General features: G+C 47.5%; 1 protein-coding gene and 1 long non-coding RNA gene across 2 annotated transcripts in view; both read right to left on the minus strand.

Annotated features, from left to right (window-relative positions):
• Positions 1–4,847, minus strand: part of LOC143503260 (uncharacterized) — a 46,716-nt gene extending 41,869 nt beyond the window's left edge. The window contains exons 1-3 of the long non-coding RNA XR_013127192.1: positions 4,832–4,847; positions 4,186–4,323; positions 2,488–2,698 (exon numbers count right to left, since the gene is read on the minus strand). This is a non-coding gene — a long non-coding RNA (uncharacterized LOC143503260). The remainder of the gene's footprint in view (positions 1–2,487; positions 2,699–4,185; positions 4,324–4,831) is intronic.
• A 2,752-nt stretch (positions 4,848–7,599) lies between these two features.
• sox4b (SRY-box transcription factor 4b) lies at positions 7,600–11,111 on the minus strand. Its single transcript, XM_076995589.1, has one exon. The coding sequence runs from the start codon at positions 10,624–10,626 to the stop codon at positions 9,514–9,516; it is 1,113 nt and encodes a 370-aa protein (XP_076851704.1). The 5' UTR covers positions 10,627–11,111; the 3' UTR covers positions 7,600–9,513.
• Positions 11,112–21,309: the final 10,198 nt, after the last annotated feature.

The following is a 21,309-nucleotide window of genomic DNA, read 5'->3' on the forward strand; positions in this document are numbered from 1 at the left end:
CCACCCTCCTCCACCCTACACCACCCACATCTCTCACCCTACACCACCCACGACTCTCACCCTCCTCCACCCTCCTCCACCCTACACCACCCACATCTCTCACCCTACACCACCCACGACTCTCACCCTCCTCCACCCTCCTCCACCCTACACCACCCACATCTCTCACCCTACACCACCCACGACTCTCACCCTCCTCCACCCTACACCACCCACATCTCTCACCCTACACCACCCATGTCTCTCAGCCTCTCGTTCTCCAGTGTATTTCTCCACTACACACTGCACTGAGACGACCCCTGTGCAGCAGGTCACGGCTGTGATGCTGTCTCCATAGCGATGCCCCTGCTGTGTCTGTAGCTGCGGGGAGTTTAACCACCAACGATTCTGAATCCCCCCCCCAGTCAAAATCTCATGGTGAAGCTGGTGCAGTAATGGGCCTATAACAGACTGCACACCAGCCCACAGTCTTACTCCACCCACAAGGGCCTACAAACAAAGGAACAGAGGAACAGAGACACAGCGCTGCTGGTTGGTTCACACAACATCTACACACGGTCAGTGCAGACACTGCTACAACACCTCTCCTCTCATGTCCAGGAGGTCCACACACCCTTGTTCTGTTTTTATTCAGCTAAAAGAAGAAACTCTCCTGAACACAGAGCACACTGCACAGAAGGGCGTAGAGGCGGTGGGACTCCTACAGGTCCTGAAGGAAGCGTCCTCTCGGCTCGTAGCGGCCGCGGGACGCAGACCAGCCCGGCGGGACCTCGCCCAACCTCAGGACGCACGCTTCCGGACACACGATCGCCGTGGCAACCGGCAACAACAGCGCAAGACGCCGCAACAGGCAGATGGGGGAAGAAGTGGAGGAAGCATTGCACACGTGGGCTGTTGCTGCGTCCCCCGTCCTGCGTCCCCCGTCCCTCGTCCCCCGTCCTGCGTCCCCCGTCCCACATCCTGCGTCCCGCGTCCCCTGTCCTGCGTCCCACGTCCTGCGTCCCCCGTCCTGCGTCCCATGTCCAGCTCTGCTCACAGGCTGCTGGTGAAATCATTTGCCACCGTCTGCAGATTCCTGTGTGACTCATCCCTGAACGTGAGGTCACTGCATAGACAGCGTGTGATCCTTGTCATTGAGACACATATAATCAATCTATAATCAATATAATCAACCTATAATCAACCTATAATCAATATAATCAATATAATCAACCTATAATCAATATAATCAACCTATAATCAACCTATAATCAATATAATCAATATAATCAACCTATAATCAATATAATCAATCTATAATCAATATAATCAACCTATAATCAATATAATCAATCTATAATCAATATAATCAACCTATAATCAATATAATCAACCTATAATCAATATAATCAATCTATAATCAATATAATCAACCTATAATCAATATAATCAACCTATAATCAATATAATCAATCTATAATCAACTATTGAGTCTTTCCTGTCTTCACAGTCATATATATGTATATATATATTAATAATTTATTATTTATTACAAACATCTGTAAACATATGCAGCTCTAAGTCCACACTTGCAACAACACCTCGCGCATCCTCTTCCATGCGCGCGCCTACATCTACCGCTGCAGCGCATACGCTGCATTTCATCATCTCTGCGCGCGCTCACTGCCGCCGTCCGCGTGGCGAACACGTGTGCGCTGGCACCAAGGGGGGCGGTGGGTGGTCGCTGCCTGCGCGCGAAAGCTCCCGCTCGCCTTTGATTGGCTCGTAATGACATCATGGGTGGACGCTGTAAGGCGAGACACTTCACCGCGCTCACTGTGTCCTCGGTGCATGTCAGAGCACACAGCGCGATCCGAGCACAATCTTCTGGTGTGATGAACTAACTCGAGATGCTGTATATTATCCCGAGAGGAACCGAGGAACCCAGGGCCCGGTTCCCTGACTGACCCGAGACGCTGTCCAGCTCGGCTACTGCTGAAAAACATGACAGCTCTGAAATAAATATGGCAATATTATCTTAGCGTCTTAATCACACCAAACGCCTCAGACATGTAGCTATATCTAACTGTTTACCCGTTACAACTTCACTCATTTTCACTTTCTAGTCAGTCATTATATTCTACTGCTATTTACTGTGTTGGCGATGTTTTTATTTGCTGAAACATAAATACACGCTGCAGACGAGGGCCTTAACACCAGGGCCTTAACACCAGGACCTTAACACCAGGGCCTTAACACCAGGACCTTAACACCAGGACCTTAACACCAGGGCCTTAACACCAGGGTCTTAACACCAGGGCCTTAACACCAGGGCCCAAATGACACCAGTGTTCACTCTACCGCGGCGTTATATTAATTTTACCAGTTGTTAGAAAAGTAACAGTTACCCCCTTAGGTTATACAATACCCCGTTAGGGTTCCTGATAGGAACAAAAACATTTAAAGCAGTCAAATAAAATCCATTAATCAATAATACAATATACTTACAATGTTCTTTACATTGAAGAAATCTTAAAAAGCGCATAATTTCCTCAGAAATAGTGAAGTAATCCCAAGGCAAAGCAATATTCCAGTGTCGGCCAATGATATTTGCGGGTAATCCTGACATCGTAGCGTTGCAAAAATCTCCATCTTCTAAATAGCCGCGTGCAGCGCGCGCGTCCCGGTGCCGATGGAGTTTGGTGTTCCGTGCACATACCTGCAACACACAGATACAAACGTGAAGGATGCCGTACAGGGAACATCTCACTCCATCACACGGGCTACGGCATGCACATTTACAGCTGCCGTGTGTGTTAGATCAAATACTTACGAGTTTGAAATGTTGTGTGTGTTCGAGGCCTCCCTGATAAAGATAGCCGGTTTTTTTTTTACTATTTGGGTAAATATTTTTGATGACTATTTTAAGATTCCAGTTACAAAGTTATTTAAGTTTAATCCAAAAACTTCCAAAAAGAAAACAAAAAAAAGTTTAAGGAATTCGAGCATCTTTCGGAGAAAGATAGGTTACTGTTTACGAATTTTAAAAACTGGAAAAAAATTTGTACTTAAGAGGTAATAAACTTTACCTGTAGAATTAAAAGTAGCGTACAGCTCTTCCAATGTTATCTTGGAAGTATCATAACCTCTGTGTAGTGTTAGTCCTATAGACGCACTACATAGTTTAACAAAGCAATAAAAACCTGTTACTGGAAATGGACCTAGTTAGAAAACGTGGTATAATGATAGGAAGCATAATATTTTAGATATTTCTTTTTAAGCAAAGTATTATGTATCTAACCTTTTAAAAACACACACAGCAGAACTTTATCCGTGTTTCTAAACGACCACACCGTGCTGCATTGTTCTTAAAAGTACAAAGACTCTGGTGCATTTTTGCCATCTAATTGATCTATTTTGATCAACACGGGCGATAATGCTGGAGTTGAGCTGCTATGTTTGGTTATGAGAACACACCGTGCAGCTCGCGCGTTTCGGCCCGGTTCACGTCCTCACGCGCATGCAGGCGGTGCAGAACAAAGGGGAGACGCGCGAGCCCACGTCCCCTAACAAAGGACCGGGTCCAGGTCCCGAATACCTGTTGCTCGCTCGCGCGTCTGGACATTTCCCCCGTCCGTGTCCTGTTGCGTGACTCTCCACAAAAACACGCAGATTGCACACAGGAATAATGTATATACGCGTGTTTTTATTCATTATACACCAAAATGAGACGTTTCACCAGCAGCTTCACCATAAGTGGAGATGTTTGGTACGTTGTTACTGCGACATTATTCGAAAGCTTTTCATGTCTGCGCTTTTTCTGTAAGCTATAAGTTATCTGCTGTTTATTTGCGAGAAAAAAATATATTCTTTATATATATTTTTCGGCGAACTTCCTCTCGACAATCAACTTTTGACAGCGATGTACTGGTGCGTAATGAACTACCACAAAGAGACAGCGATAAAAACATCTTAAGTTTTGAATATTAAACACATGCACTGGGTTGGTGTTGATAATTCTGCTGGTGTTGATGGAGAACCGAGCATCCCAACTCAGATCTCCACCACCAACAAAGATCTCCTGCTTTTGTTCAACTTTGCGAGCTGACGCACCAACTCTCTGAGAACTTTCCACAACAGAAGAATCAAACGTACAAACCAGTTCTCGTTTGGAGAACCATGATGTGTGCAGAGTCAGAAGCTCACCTGAGTGTGTGGCTGGAGGTGTGCGGTGGTGTCCAGGGTGAAGTTAGTCAGTGTGTTGGGTAGTGTTGATGCTCCCTTTGTCTGCACGTGTGAGGGGCTCCGCAGCCGCGCCTTGTTCATCTCACTTTGAGTCCCGCCCTCCACACACACACACACACACACACACACACACACACATACACAACTAAACTACAAAAGACTGGAAGTTCGCAGAAAACACATTTCATCCTCCTGGATTTGAGTATTGGCTGCGATTTAATTGTGATTTGCTCGATATTTTATTCGACGCATGCACAAAATAGTCATACTTCCCCAAAGTCCTAAAAATGCGACTTTCTGTCGACACAGACTTTTTTATTAACTAATTAACGTTAAAGTAAATACGGAAGGCAATTTTCAACTATAAAAGAATTAAACATTTAAAAAGAAATCGACAAAACACTATGAAAGTGAGATATTTCTATATTAACGTCGGGATGTGATGCAGCTGCCAGATATGAGACGCAACGTGCTTCAACTTTATGGCAGAAAAAACGGAATGAAGAGGAAACTTCTCTCGTCAGACTCGTGTTTGTGATCATAAAATATAAGAAATTCAAGGGCTCTGAAATTGCATCTAGAGTTTCGTGCGAATCCTTTAACTCACCACCTCGTTTGCAGCTCATCTCCGGTAGATGAGATGATCAAATAAAAATCAGATTTGTTTGTATCTGTAATTACATAATATCAAGAACACACCGCTGGTCCATGGGGACTGTGTTAATATATGTAATGAAATGTGACCGAGGGACGCAAATGACGCCCCTTTATGAAAGTTGTTGAATGTTGTTAGCGAGGAACAAGAAAGGTTTCAAGTAGGCTACACAATAAGACACTTGTGTGTGTGTGTGTGTGTGTGTGTGTGTGTGTGTGTGTGTGTGTGTGTGTGTGTGTGTCTGTGTGTCTGTGTGCGTGTGTGTGTGTGTGTGTGTGTGTGTGTGTGTGTGTGTGTGTGTGTGTGTGTGTGTCTGTGTGTCTGTGTGTCTGTGTGTGTGAGCTCTATCAGAGTCAGGGGAAAACCTTGTGTAATTGCATGCAACTCAATTAACTCTTCCCACGAGCTTCATTGTGCTGTGGTAATAACGGACCACTTGAGATGGATCATTCCTAGCAGGTCCTATATGTGTTTGGCAGAATTTACACTGTATATCTTATAATGTGCATTTTGATGTGAGGACGAATGCGTGAATAATTTAGTGTACTCATTGATTGAACTGGGCAGAAGTTGTAAACCTTCGCACAGTATTCTGTTCTATTCTAAAAGCAATGAATTTGTATATTTGGGTGATATGAGGCTTTGTGTCTTTCGTATCTGCTCAGAAAGTCTTGGAATGATGGCACATAACTCATATGTAATTGCATGTATTTCCCTGTTATACCACTAGGGCGACAAAGTTATTGTTTACATGAAACCTTGCTGCTCGCTAGATAAACAAATTAGAAGGCAGAGCTGGAATGTACAAAAATAATCATAGCCCTAAAAACTTTAGTTAGGTTTTGAATACCCTGTATGTATCTTATTTATTTATAGGGAAACTTAATAGTCTAATATCAATAATGACATAAAAAGTCATTATGTAATAAGGCTAACAAACTAATTTGTGCCCATGTTGCTTTCCGTTGTTACTTCTACATTACGTTAAATTTACATATATATTTATTCATTTGTTTGTATTTACACAGCAAAACAAACAGCATTATGGTTATTCTTTGTTCGTTTCCTTCATATTCCAAGTACATACGACACTCCATAAATCATCCTGTAACTACAGTTGTCTCATCCTTCAATCATGACCCCCTATTCAACTGCATGTCCATGAAAAAAACATTTTTGTTTTCAAAGATGTATTTATTTGAAATATATTTATGGATTTCTTCTTTTGGGAGGCAGTGGTGTGGTGGTGGTGGTGGTGGTGGACAGTGTGACCACATGTTTATGTTAACACACGTGATACTGATCAGATCCAGCTACAAGTCCTCGGGCAACAGGACTCTATAGTATGAACGATGATAGTGTATCACACGACTCTAAGGCAGTTTTGACACACACCCAAAGCTGTGAGGTTTGTTTGGTCTTTACTCTTTGATAAAAAGTAATTATCTGTGTTACTGATTTTGGGTTTATATCCCCACATGCCATGAATGCTGTTCTGGGATCAGATCCGTCAAACGCTAAATCCTTTTTACACCATTTTAAAAAACGTTACTACAGAGAAATGTTTATTTGTTGCTGAGTTATAAGATTTCACATATGATGAAGTATCTAGTGGGATACTAGGAGTGAGAGTCTCTCAGACAGTTGGTGCAAAACTGCTCTACGCCAACTGAGTGGTGGCATGTCTGTTATTCAAGTTTAGATAAGACTGGGCTTCAAAAGGCTTGAAGACAATAAAAATAAGACACTCATTGCTTCTTTTTACAATAATCGGTCCACCGCCTCCCGGAAGCTGTCTTATAAAAATACATCAATAAAACTCTTTCTTTCATAGTGAACAGTAATAGTCATGTAATATGCATTCACGCAGACAACGGGCACGCCCCCACAAGTCTTTGCTAACAATACTCTCACTGTGTGTCTGTCCACTGTCTCTCTCTCCCCCTCTCTCTCCTCCTGCCTCCTCCGGCAGGCACTGTTCCGCCTGTCTCACACCCCTAGCGTGGGTAAACCATCAGACGTCTTTCTGGGATGGTGTTGTGTGGGGGAGGCACACAGTCGGTTCTCTTCCCACAATGGAGTCGGGGGGTGGGGGGGGTGAGTCAGTGTGGCCATTACGTTATTCCTTAGATTAACAGCATGATTCGTTAAGTGAAGGGAGATGCGTGTGGGGTATTAAATGTGCTGTTATTGAGCCGGAGACTGAGATCAGTGAAGCCATGCCGGGTGTGTGGGGTGCTTGAAGGGTTTAGCTGCACATCACCCCCCACCCCTCACACACACACACACCCCCTCCTTCAAAACAGACTGTCTGGAGATGGGGGAGGGGACACAGTATGAGACACATGCAGCATCTGAATTCACCAAGACACAATGGATCACGGATCACCTTTCAGCCGTTTGAGATGGACTCAGGTGACACAGAACCGGAGTGCTGGCGCCGGTCTGGTCCACATCAGCCCCGAGCTACAGTATAGGTGGAGGCGCATAAGGAGGACGAGATGTGCCCCAGCAAATATACACTCACACCTCCATATACACCCTAAATTAAATCTAGAGTTAAGACAGCTTGTGCATTTTGTAGAGGAAGAGCCAGAAGAAATGAGACATGTGCTCAGCGTGCTCTAGAAACGGCCAGAGCACACGCCTGTGTGAAGCAACACACGCCCCTCCCACTCACACACCAGAAGACACAGCAAGGCTCGGAGCAGTGTTTAGGGTTCAGTTCCAGCTGACTTTATTTCCTTCTTGAAGAAAAAAAAACAAAAAAGGTTCTGTACAGGAGTATATTAACAATCTGACAGGCAGTGACGTGACACATTTAGTTGGCATGAGATTTTCTCTCAAAATGTGTTATGGCATGATTAGACAAAACAAGATTTCTACACAGCATATTGCACAGAATGAATGAAAATAAAGTTAATATAATCCATACACACACACGCACACACATACACACAAAAAATCCATAGCAACCATCTTTAAAGTAACTAAGCTAAGCGAAAACGTGTATAAAGACCGCTGCTCTAGTGCCTGTCATGTTAGCGAAACATACATACACACAATCTTTTTGCTTATAATAAAGTTAACTGTACAAAGATGTTTCACAATTTTCCTTATTTTTAATCTTTTTTTATTTTATTTTTAAACACAACAGCTATAAACCTGAATCGGAAATACAAAATCTATTCACCATGCCATAAGATACTAAAACAATTAGCTATACTTAGCAGACAAGTAGAAAAGATTAAATATTGAAATACAATAAGAACGCAGTACGTAATCGTTGCGAACTCAAATCGGCAATTTGATGCTTAATGGTTTATTTTTCGTCCAGTGGTTAAAACCGAACATCTCGATATAAAACGCCATTCCAAGAAACTGGTCATTTTTAAAGCTACAATCTCTGTGTATTCAGCAAGATCATAAGTGAAATGTAGAAATGTCCTTTCAAAGTCCTGGTGCAGCACATGTAGGCTGCACTGGGATGTCCAGGAGTGAGAGTGTGTCTTTAAGACGCCTGCAGATTGAACCTGTAAACATGGACAGGGGGCTGATTCTGATATAACCAGCCAACCTGCTTCTTAAAATTAGGAAATCCAAACAGCGATTTACACCGATTGACACCCCCTTTTATATATATTTGTACAAAAATACACTGAGAAAATAATCGAACGTTTCCTCTCTTTAAGTGTCAAAAGTCTACATTTAAATATAAAAAAAAAATCAAAGTTAAAACTCTAGCCCTTCTTCGGAGAAGGAGACAGACTGGTGTCCATGGAGACCGACAAGAACAAATATAACAGTGGAAAACGTTTGGCCAGTATATAAATACATCCATATAAAAAATGGCATCTGAACACACGTAGAAAGGAAACACAATGATGACAACACAAGAGTATTTCGCTAAACTTACACCTGGAAAACAAGAGAATTTTGGTCCTGAATTTATAAAGTTCAGCACAGATTTATTTTTTTTGTTGTGTTTGAATCCTGAAGTTAATGAAAACAGCTGGTGATTATATTCCCTTTAAGAAGGAACCATAGGGCCATCTATCCCATGAAATAACCCTACCTAGTTGAACTGGTCCACAGTCTTACAAAGAGCTCAATACAAGAGAGGACACAAAACATGCGTTTCTTCTTTTTTTATATATATAAAATGTTTTGCCTCAAGTCAACCCACCTTGTTAATAAATCCACCATGACGGAAACAGCCCAAACACAGCCGATATCTGGACATCTTAGTAAAGTTCACATGGCCATTCGAACAAAGTTCTTAATTGTCCCTTTCAGTAAAACTGATTCAAACAGCCGAGCAGAGTCTGTCTTCATGTACGTGCAAATCAATCACAGTTTTCCAGTTCAGACCGAGTTTTCCCCACCAGTACGATCTCACTCTCCTCGGAGTGGGACGCATGAACATCTCGCGGTCTTCTCGCCAGACACGGGCGAACATCCCCACCTCTCACACCAAACATCTCCAGGTCCGGGCAGCAGGTCCGGCTGTGTGGCGCTGCGCCTGGCGTCTCCACCTGGGCGGAACCGTCATTTGGAGCCTATTATACAAACGTAGCCTGTGGCATTCCTCTAGTTTCTTTTACTCGCGAAGACAACTCCTTCAGTCTGGTGGTTCAGTACGTGAACACCAGGTTGGAGATGGTGGACTCCAGCCAGTCCCCTGAGATCATCTCGCTCACCTCGGGAGTGCAGTAATCGGGGAACTCGAAGTGAGACCCGGCGCCCGACTCCAAACTGAACTCCAGGTCCCGGTCCAGCGCGGAGGAACCGATGCTCCCCAGAGACATGCTGTCGAACCCGGGGCTGGAGTTCACGTCCGGCATGTCATCCTCGAACTCCTCGTCTGAGGATGAGGAGGACTGTGAGGAAGAGGACGAGTGCGAGGCGGAGGGCGCTGGCGAGGACGCGCGCATGCTGCTGTACCTGTGGCGCGCGGCGGGCGCGCTACCGCCGCAGTCCGCGCGCTCCCCGCCGCCGGTGCCGTCCTCGTAGAGGCTGAGCGGGTCGGCGGACTCGGCGGAGCTGCTGAGGGTCGGGCTGGCGGGCACGGCCGCCGGGGACGGGCTGATGCCGCTGCCGCCCCCGAACACGTAGACCCGCTTGGGTCTCTTCTCGGGGATCTGCTTGGCGGCCGAGGCGGGCTTGGACTTGTAGAGCGAGTGGTGGTCGGCGGAGTTCGGTCCCGGTTCGGGCAGCGGAGCCTTACCGCCCCCGAGGACGGTTTTGTGCGGTTTGGAGAACCTGGAACTCCCGCTCTTCTTGGAGGACGGCTTGGAGCTGGCGCTGCCGCCCACCTTCTCGACCTTCTCGCCGGGCTTGGAGCTGCTCGACTTCACCTTCTTCCTGGGTCGGTACTTGTAGTCCGGGTAATCCGCCATGTGCTTGAGCCGCAGCCTCTCCGCCTCCCGGATGAAGGGGATCTTGTCTGCGTCCTTCAGAAGCTTCCAGCGCTTGCCGAGGCGCTTGGAGATCTCGGCGTTGTGCATGTCCGGAGACTGCTCCATGATCTTGCGCCTCTCGATCTGCGACCACACCATGAACGCGTTCATCGGCCTCTTGATGTGGCCGCTGGGGGTCTTGCACCACCCGGGGTCCAGCTTGTCGTTCCCGGACCCGGCAGAACCGGGACCGGAGGAGGCGACGTCTACTTCCATAACGCCGGGTTCGGAGGACTCCCCGGCGGACAGCGGATCGGGGTTCTCCGCGCTGCTGGTTTTCTGAACCATCGCGGCGACTTCACTCTGAAATCCAGCGGGTCGATACAAGCGAGGATGCAAAACTCACACTGATCTTCTCCTTTAGTAGATAATAGTCCTGAGAAGACCCAAAACGGCCGTCTGGACCCGGCTGCAGGTCTCACCCTGCTCGGTGCAGCGGCTTTGCCTTGTGAAAGTTGTTTCTCGGGGCTCTACCGTGTAGCCCGGGGAGCAGAACCGGTTCCGAGCTCCACGGTGTCCGAGCTCCAGCGGGGTTTGTGCAACAGTCGCTGAGCGCTTCAAAGTTTGTGTGTGAGCGCAGTTAGTGGAGATGTGAGTGTGTGTGTGGGAGCTGCCGAGCTTCACAGCTCTGTTGAAGTTCCTGAAGGTTCCTGACTCCTTCTGCATAGCCTTCCTTCTTCTGAGCAGGAGCACCAAGTCTGCTGCTACTGTCCGCCCTCCATTTGCAGTCTGTAAGTTCACGCAGTCTTCAATACTGGCTCGTGCACCTTTATCCGCTCCCACAGATATAATGGCGAAAGTAAACAGCCAATGGGCGGCTGTCTCCAGCCTTCCCTCCGCCAAAGCCACGCCCCGTCCACGCTCATTGGCTGAAAAAGGACTCTAATAATAATCAGCGCGTGCAATGAGGAGCCTTAGGTCTGACCTCATTCCAGTGTACACGACAAACTTCGTTTTAAAGACACACGCTGATGAACCCTTCACATGGTGGCCAGGCGTAGAGGTGCACCACTGTCTCCTAGTATTTAACATAACAACCCCCACCCCAAAAATTATATATATTATATATGCATTAATACACGCATACATGTGTTTGTGTGTGTGTGTATATATATATATATATATATATATATATATACACAGATACACACACACACACATATGTGTGTGTGTGTGTGTGTGTGTGTATATATATATGTATATATGTAGCAATTATAATATTATATATATATATATATATATATATATATATATATATATATATATATATATATATATATATGCGTGTGTGTGTATATATAAGAGAGAGTGTGTGTGTCTTTCGAGGAGTAGGACTCCTTGTAACGTGTGAGTTCAGGCGCCTGTGTTGTGAACCCAACTGAGAGATAAAGGAGGGGGGGGGGGTGTGCCTATTATCGCTATCCCTCCCTCAGAGGGCGGAGTCGTTGAAGCAGGCGGTCCTTTGTCACGCCTCCACCCAGACAAACAGCAGAGAGGAGTTGGAGACGTATTCATATTCAGACTAACGTCTGCTCTTTGCTGTCTGCTAAGCGGGAGCACTCACGGGTGAATTTGCGCCTTTTCACCTGCGTTCACTGAAAGAGAACAACACACAACTGTGTCCATCACTCCAACGAGCAGGTGTAGGTGCACCAGGGTTCTCCACTGCATACGGAGGTCCTCCATCACAAACTTCAGGTGTATTAACCAGTTCGGGACGCGGAGATCCTGTTCACCAGCCGCCCGGCTGATGAAGAACCACTCCACCCTCTGAAGAACCTACTGCAGGTTTATCTGGACACTAGATGGCAGAGTAGAGCCAGGAGACATGGGCTGGCTTATATTTATGCAATTATATTACATCAGTAGACCGTAGATTTGATACCAAATTACATAATGCTTCAGCTCTATTAAAATATCAGCTCTGTTCCAGCAATTATAATACACATTATGTGTTCGTGGAGAATGACTACTTCTAATATAATTTAGTCAAAGCTTTGGCCCAAATGACATCCATCAAAATAGTTGTCCTCCTGACTTCTTTTAAACAGTTCTTGATACCAGGGACCCTGATAGAATATCTTCTACATGCGAGCAGGGGGTAAACAGCTGTCTTCATGGTTTTCATCTTGTCGTTGGTAATCTGATCTGGCGGTTTGTTGCCGACTACTTCTGCTTTAAGAAGAGAATCAGGCGCCTGGTTGCGCTGCAGGAAGTTGTGTGTGTTATTGTGTTTGCCTGTTGGACTGCAGTTATCGTCCAGGTGACTTCAATACACCTGGCTCTCAGTCTGGTGACGCGCATGCGCAGCTTTTAGGTGATCGTGCAACATGTTTGTGAATTCAGGCCAGTCTGAAAAGCTTTAATGCAATATTGTCTCCAAACTGTCCCACGTGCACTCTTTTAAAAAAGCGTTTGGACAGGTGCGCGCACAATAGAAAGATCTGGGCTCGCGCTCCCTTTTTCTCGGGGGGGGGGGGGGGGGGTGTATTTTCCTAAGAACACGCCTTATCTTCCAGTGGCCCCTCCCCCTCCCCCCGCCCCCTTGTGCTTTTATGGTGTTTGTTGGCGCGTGGCGAGGAGGCGACCGCGTGTCGCTCCGCCCGTGCCAGAGTTAGATGGTGTTAGATGGTGTTGGATGGTGTTGGACGAGTTATCCTGGAGTTCAGAGTCAGGTGTAACGTTCACTTCCACTTCACGTCGGTACACACACACGTATTCATTTGAAATGGCAGCGTAGTATTACCATTTAGCTTTTTACAGTGGTGAAAATAAGTCATGACTGTCGTTTTGCAGGAAGGCATGTCAGCGCAAAAAGAACCTGCTTGGAGTTGGACCGAAACACACGGACTAATATGAACGTTTAATGGACTGATGGAGCTTATAACACTCGTTAATGTCGCCTTCCAGTGTGTAGACAGGATTAGTTTACCCAATTCTTATAAACTTGTGGTAAACACGACTGATGTGATGTGAATGTTACATGTAGCCCACTCTCTTCCCACATGTGTTTAATCCTCCCTTAAAACCACATTCACCTTCCCCAAATATAATAAGTGTGAGAAAAAGGGGGCAGAGAAAAAAGTACAGTAAGTACACAAATCTGCGACCGGATAACACGTTTGGCTGGTTTATAATGAATGTATTGATCATATTTAAACAGGTGCTCCTGTGTTTGGTGTCTTATCTGCAGGACAGCTGCTTGCTGGTGCCCAGTTAATCAGTGACTTCTGCGTGGCGACTGCAAAGTTTTGTTAGTGTCAAACTTTGATTTCTGAAGTGAAGCAACGGCCGTTTGAACACCTGCTCGGAACCAGAGGCAGAAGGTGATACGGCCGTAAATTCTGTCTCGAAGGTGGATCAGGTTACAGTCGGGCAACCTTCGAGAGCCTTGCTGAATAACGAATGTACCAGGTGTTGTGCTAGTCCATTAGACTCTTTAGTGAAGATCTTTTCACACAGGACCTCCTCACCACCTGCGGTTGTGCGTGGGCACGCCTGTTTAAAGGCGCGTACACAAAACTCTTACATCTGTCCCGTATGGACACGAAGGCTGTTTAGCCAGTACTGACAGTACTTGGAGGGATCAAATCTCCGCATACTGACAACACCTTTGGGGCGTTCGCGTGCTGACCTGAACGACCAGATTGGGTTTAGGCAGGCAGCATTGCGTGAGTGGACGCAGTACTATACACAGACCTGGCCTTGTGCTGGAATATTTGTCTGGAGTAGTACATCATCGGGATATCTTTCACATAGAACAATTTATTTTGGTCACATACTACATCCTGATTTGGGGTCTAATCAGTGTGTGAGTAGCCTGTTTCAAACAGGGCCCATTTATGATACTGATGTTGAGCACACTCACACACGCTGCCGTTATAGAGGCTGTGTGTGTAGTCCTGTGATCTTATAATGTCTAAACAGATCAATAGTGACCATTTCTGCAGGGCTAAAAAGAGAAGCCTATTGTGTGTCCAGAAGCGTGTGAGTGGAAGTCTGGACGCATTCCCTGCCAACTCCAGCTAAGAGATGAAGAATGGCCATCAGAGCCCAAATAGCCGCCACTGCATTTGAGGCACATTTTCCACCAGAGTGACAAAGTGACAGAACACCAATTACAGCCAAATGGCAACCTCTTCACACCTGATGGGCAGGGGACAGATCTGAGATTGAGCTTGCAGATAAGAGCTGGAGTGTGTGTGTGTGTGTGTGTATTGTGGGGGTTGGTGTCTTTTAAAGTGCAGAAGGTGTGCGCATGTGTGTGTGTGTGTGTGTGTAAGAGAGATGGAGAGAGATAACAGGGGGGATTAAAAATGTAGACAATGCAAAACAATATAGAAATATTTAAGCTTTTGACTGTGTGGCTGTCATCTTGTTCTGTCCTGTCTTGTCTCTCTGAAGTCTGTACAAAGGTGGGACCATCTTTTGTGCTCAAGCTAATGGTGTAAAAGAGTCGTGACATTTCTGTAATATTACTAGGCTTGATTTAGTTATTCTCAAGAACTGTCTGCCGCAGACACCTGTTTCACCACTAAACCCACTAAAATGTGTACAGTCATTCATTTTAATGGTGGAACGTTCTAGAAAAGACCTGGGTGAAGGCCCTGGGAGTGGTGGCTCTAGAGAGACGTGAAGAGAAGATGTGGCCCTCCATAGCCACGTGGAGCAGGTAGACACACACAGTCAGGAATAATCACAAAAAAGACCTGGATTAATCAGGAGAAATCAAAGCAATCTGTTTGAAATAGATGAAAATTACTTATTTGTCCTTGTCACTGACATAAACACAGGAAACATTATTTTGTTTTACTTTCACATGTTTATATATGTCCCGTTGATCAAAGGCTGCCTTCATTGTAACGCATGGTACTTAAGTGCTGTAAATTATGGGATGGTAAAACACCAACATGAACGTAAACTGATAAATGTTCCTGTGAAGCTGCTGCCCTCACACAAGCTGCGAAATAAATCTTTAAAAAAATTAAACAGATTAACTGCAGCACATGTTATATTAAAGGAAAACAACATCTCATTTCATTTTTTTTTTCAAAATTGCATTAATTTGATTAACTCCAATTACAAAGCCACTAGCCTGTTTCCCCCTGTGCCCATTAGCTGTGAGGCTGATGGGTTCTGGTTTAAGGGGGGATCACAGTGCCTCCGGCCAGGTGGCTCGGCCAGGCCTGCTGATTGTGGCAAATTACAGGGACATATGGCGTGTTAACACCCTCACCTGTCCAGAATGCAGGGGAGCCCTTGTGTGGCGACCCCAACGAGCTGAACAATTACCCACCATCCCACAGTAGACCTGCCACTGTGCCCCTCCCCCACACCAGACCTGCCACTGTCCCCCTCCCCCAAACCAGACCTGCCACGGTCCCCCTCCCCCACACCAGACCTGCCACGGTCCCCCTCCCCCACACCAGACCTGCCACGGTCCCCCTCCCCCACACCAGACCTGCCACGGTCCCCCTCCCCCACACTAGACCTGCCACGGTCCCCCTCCCCCACACCAGACCTGCCACGGTCCCCCTCCCCCACACCAGACCTGCCACAGTCCCCCTCCCCCAAACCAGACCTGCCACTGTCCCCCTCCCCCACAGTAGACCTGCCACGGTCCCCCTCCCCCACACCAGACCTGCCACGGTCCCCCTCCCCCAAACCAGACCTGCCACTGTCCCCCTCCCCCACAGTAGACCTGCCACTGTCCCCCTCCCCCACAGTAGACCTGCCACGGTCCCCCTCCCCCACACTAGACCTGCCACGGTCCCCCTCCCCCACACCAGACCTGCCACAGTCCCCCTCCCCCACAGTAGACCTGCCACGGTCCCCCTCCCCCACACCAGACCTGCCACGGTCCCCCTCCCCCACACCAGACCTGCCACGGTCCCCCTCCCCCACACTAGACCTGCCACGGTCCCCCTCCCCCACACAAACAATTATTCATGGCAGGAATGGACTTGACATTTAGTAGCTTTAAGTGCTCAGTGGTACAGATATATCGGCTGTACGGGGTCTGTGAGTGATTCTTATGACCTACAAACTAACATGCTTGGAGAATCCGTATTGTAGCATCTACTGACTGTTTCAGGGTTACGATAACGTATGTCATAAAGGACCAACGGAGAGAAAACGGCTTTTATTTGTAAGGGTGTCATCGTTTTCCCCCACATTTCTGCTGAAATAGAGGAGTCACTGCATGCTGTCTGTGTGTGTGACGCACGTGTGGGCCGTCTGTCTGCCGTGGTAACGCCTCAGGGGCGGGGGCAGGAGCGGGGGCAGGAACAGGGGCAGGCCTGGCGAAAGGTCAGGGAGACCACGCGAGCCGTGATGGGTCAGCGTGCCTGCTCCACACGGCTGCAGAGAGGGAACGGGTGTAGACTGCACCTCCACCCACGCCTGTGGCAATCGCACCGCAGCAGAACCTGCCGCACCAACCACGTCCCCTCCTGGTGGGTTTACCTCCCCTCCTTCTTTGTTCGTAGCGGAGTCCTCGTCTCCGGCGCGTCCACTCGGAGGTCCAGTCCGCCCTGCCGCTGCAGACGGAGTAAGCAGTCATCCCAGACGCCCCTGTCTGGTCAGAACCCGCCACCTCCCCGCAGAGATCAGGAAAAGGCCGCTACACCCCTCCCCCGCCCCAGGACCCTCGCCCGGAGGCGGGGTTACCCCTCACCAGTCTGGGAGGTGGGGACATGTGAGGATGCCAGCGCTAGTCAGCTGATCGCCGTGTCACCAGGCAGCGTCGGCACAGACGGATCGGCAGAGCTCCCTCTGCACACGGAGCGCAGACCACTCCGAACCCGGTCCTCACACGGCACCGTCACGGATGCCAGACACGCGCGCACACGCACACGCGTGCGCACAGCCGTGGCAGCAGGAGAGGCGGCGAGGGCTTTCTGCTCGCGGGAGAGAGAGAAAGACGAGACGTGAGCAGCTGGAACGCCGGTCACGCTCCCACACGACGCCTTCCGCACCGGGAAATCAGGAGAAAACAAACAAGCAGAGGAAAAAAAAACAAAGATGTGGAGTAGAATGGTGCTCGGGTGGGGAGGAGTATCCCGTGGCCACGGCTGACGCGATCGTCCCGGACGCCGAGGGCTTCGTGGGAGCACGGCGAGGAGACGACGGAGTGGTGGGAGGCTCGTCTGGCACGCTGGAGCGCGATCCCTGCGTCTGCAGAGCGGACGGTGGATTTAAAGGCCTGTCCCGCCACGTCTGACCGCAACCGCCATCCTGATCCAGCCCATGTCCCGCAGAGTGGGGCAGAGATGGGCAGAGAGGCGCAGGAGGCATCGGCAGACTGGGCGAAGAAAGAGAACACCGGCGCTCACTCTCCATCTCTCTCCCTCTCTCCGTCTCTTTCTTTCTCTCTCTCTCTCTCCATCTCTCTCTTTCGTTCTCGTCCTCGTCGCCGAGCCAGCAGTCAAAGCGCAGGGTAGTTGAGGGACCGCTCGCTTCCCGGCAGAAGAGGTGGGGGTTCGGGGGGGGGGGGGGGGGGGGGGGCGGCGTGCATCAGCGTCTCTGGAGGAAGCGTCTTCTCCGCCATGGCGTGGAACTTCTCCCCATCTCACTCCTCCCCTCCCCCTCCAGCCTGCCAGCTAGCGCGGAGGCACGAGCGCTACGTTCCACGCGGCACGCCGTTCGTTAAATGCCAACCGCTTCGATCAGCCGTTACCGGGAGAGATCGCCGGGCTGCTCCTGCCGGTGTGTGCATCTGTGCGGTGTGTGTGCATGTGTGTGCGGTGTGTGTGCATGTGTGTGTGGTGTGTGTGCAGCTAGGAGTCTGTGGGCTGATGCTACACCTGACAAAGGGGAGTGGCTTGAATGGCACTGTCTTGTCTCCTCTGGATTCTGGAGCGCACGCATACATCCTCGCAGGTTCTTCTGAGCTCCGATACCTCCTAGCCCATGTTCTCTCTGTCTCCGTCTCCGTCTCTCTCTCCGTCTCCGGAGCTCTCCCTCTGTCTCTGCTTTCCCTCAGCGGAGACGCTCACTCTGTGAGCGGTGCGGGTGTCGGAGGGTTTAAAGCCGTCGCCAACCTCACACGCTGTTACCGCTGGCAGAACGCAGAACCCTCAGGAACACAGCTGCGCGGAAACAAGGATGCTTCGAATCAACGAGCTGAAAAAAGAGAGGAAACGTCTTCCGACACGGACACGGCCACCGAGAGAGCGTCAGGCAATGGAGATTTCATCCAGTCTACAATTCACCAGCGTTAATGTTTCAGAGACTGGTTTCATACCTACGTCTGACTTTTTTTCCCTCTGAAGGTAAAAATAAAATACCGTCCATTCAGTTCCTCTGATATTAGACCGGCTAAAAGCAATCTGTTTGTATTTACTCTTGTTTATACTTGAAATGTTCATATTTTGGACCTGTTATTAATTTTGCTGGGTTTGGTGAGACTGGATTCTATTCAACCAATTACTTATGCAGGGAAGCTAAATCTGCTTTTTGGGAATGTGTGCTACAGCAGAAATGACAACCACTACAGGTGAAATTATAAGTATGCAGTGTAATAGCTGGAGTGTGAGTGTGTGTGTGTGTGTGTGTGTGTGAGAGTAACACTCCTGTGCATGTGTGCATATGACACACGTGATCACCACTTTAACATGCAGGTATACAACTGTTTAAATGATGTACTTAAATGAGTTTTATGGAGTTACGTCAGGCTGTGGTAATCGGAGACTGTAGCTGGTTAACGACTTTTGGGGACATGAAAAAAAAAAACGCTTAAGATCTACTTAACTGTTGTCATTTCGTAATAATGCTTTAAATAATCCAACCACCTAAACGCAGTTTCTGAAAAGCACCCGAGGCGAAAACTTCAAAGCGCAGTTTTTCTCCAGACGTCAGACAGCAGAATGTGTTTGGACCCGAGCCAGCCGACTAGGTCTGCACGCGCGCTGCAGTACCAGAACTCACCTGGCCTGTGTCAGCGCGCGCGCGCTGCAGTACCAGAACTCACCTGGCCCGTGTCAGCGCACGCGCGCTGCAGTAGCCTACTCACCTTTTCACACGCACCTGGCGGCTCACGCAGCCCTGTTCACCTTCGGCACCACTAGACTACAGACCGCAGGGGTCACGACCCCCCCGGTATTATACGAGCTTTGTTCTGTTACATTACAGCCGGATGCGTAACACATTAGACTTTTTTTTGTGTGTGTTTGGTTGCTTTTTTCTTTCTGTTTTTCTAATAGATGAGCGACTAGCTTACGGGCCATTTTGTCCGCTATGCAGAGACACGCAGTTCATCAGAGACGCGTGACAGAAACGTGTTCACGCTGCTAATGGGAGCGGATTTGTAACGGGAACTGTGGTTGATTCGCGCATGCGCATTTAGAGCGGACCCGCGCGAAAAGATCTCAATCTGAAATTGATTCACAAAATGAATTTGCTGTGGACTACAAGAGTAGCATTTTAAGTATGGCAGTTACTTGGTGTTGTGCAATAAATTCACCAGGAACTCAATGTAATGGTTTTATTAAAGTTTCATATTTGAATGAAGAAAATGAGGCAGAATGTGAATTTGTTTATTATTTTAACTGAGCATTAAAACAATTAAAACATATATATTGCCATAGTGCTGCCTCAAAACGTATGTTTGCTTCAGTTTTAACATTTCATTCCCTCTACAGCCAGGGGTCTTTATACACGATTGTTATGAGATGTAAGTATGACTGTAAATCTCTAAACAAATCTTGAAATGTGGATTAAGAAATCTCACATGACAGGTCAGCCCCTGACCTAGCTTTCATAAACATTTCCAGTTCGCCGTCTCAATGCCACTACTTACAGAAAAATAAATATTCAGTGACATTTCTCTACAAATACATTTCTATCACTTATCTGCTAACCAAACCTTTGTCACGCTACATTAAACAGGATGAATGGGTTTATTGGCTCTTAAATCCACCTGCGTAATAACAACCTATTGTGTGACACTAGGGAAACGCAGCCAGCACAAATCGTGTGTTAAATGTCATGTCCAAACGGCCTGTGGATCAGTGTTTCACGAGGGCGCAGACCGTTGGCTCGCCCAGCAGAAAAACACGAGAGGCGGTTAATCTGTTGCGCAAAGCAGCAGGAAGAGAGAGACCACGTGGACAGCGGGGGCCACGCGGGTCTCAGACAGTCAGAGATATGGAAGCTTTTGAGCACGTAGATGATGTCGGGGAGACCGGATAGCAGTTGTGACTGTTTATCTCGGCATCTACAACTCACTGAATACGTGTGTTACCGCTCTCAGGTTTTGAGACAAAAGACATTAATGCAAATTGCAACTTTTATTTTCATCTAGTTTACAGAATTCATTAACTGATGCCAAATATAAGGAGTTAAGCTCCTGTAACACACCCTGGCATAATAATAATAATTATTATTATTATTATAATAATAATAATTATTATTATTATTATTATTCGTATAGCACCTTTCATACATACATACATACAACTCTTACATACAACAAGTGCTTTACAGAAGATATAGAAGAAAACTCGTATTTGCTTTTATGAGACCTATGACATCATTGTTTTGTACGTAAGTATTTAGTTAGCAAGTTAGGTAGCTAATTAGTCAGTCATATGATCCCAACTCAGGTGTCCAGAAACGACAAAAGCTTAACCACAGGCATCTTTCTGTACCAACACAATACACACACACACAAGATCTGACACCTGTCCTAAAACCTCATTCTTAACGAGGTCTAACACCACTAATCTGCACCTGTCGGATACTCAGTAGGCCTACATGGAGATATATCCAAAATCACAACTGCGCTGGTCCGGTGGAAGATGCAGTCTGCACCCTGAGAGCTCCTGGCCTGCTGTGACTGCCCACACAGGGCGGCTGACCCTTCATCTCGGAGGTCTGGTCATTTCTTGCAGGAACAATTGCGGGTGGCAGAGTTGATTTGGCTGTAAAAGCTTCACAGTCCTTCGCACAGGTCAGGAAGGAAGTGGATAT

Source organism: Brachyhypopomus gauderio, unplaced genomic scaffold (genome assembly GCF_052324685.1).
Source record: "Brachyhypopomus gauderio isolate BG-103 unplaced genomic scaffold, BGAUD_0.2 sc221, whole genome shotgun sequence".
Taxonomy (NCBI): domain Eukaryota; kingdom Metazoa; phylum Chordata; class Actinopteri; order Gymnotiformes; family Hypopomidae; genus Brachyhypopomus; species Brachyhypopomus gauderio.

Coding starts and splice junctions, on each gene's coding strand:
- sox4b (XM_076995589.1), bottom strand. CDS start 10,626: ATGGTTCAGAAAACCAGCAGCGCGGAGAACCCCGATCCGCTGTCCGCC.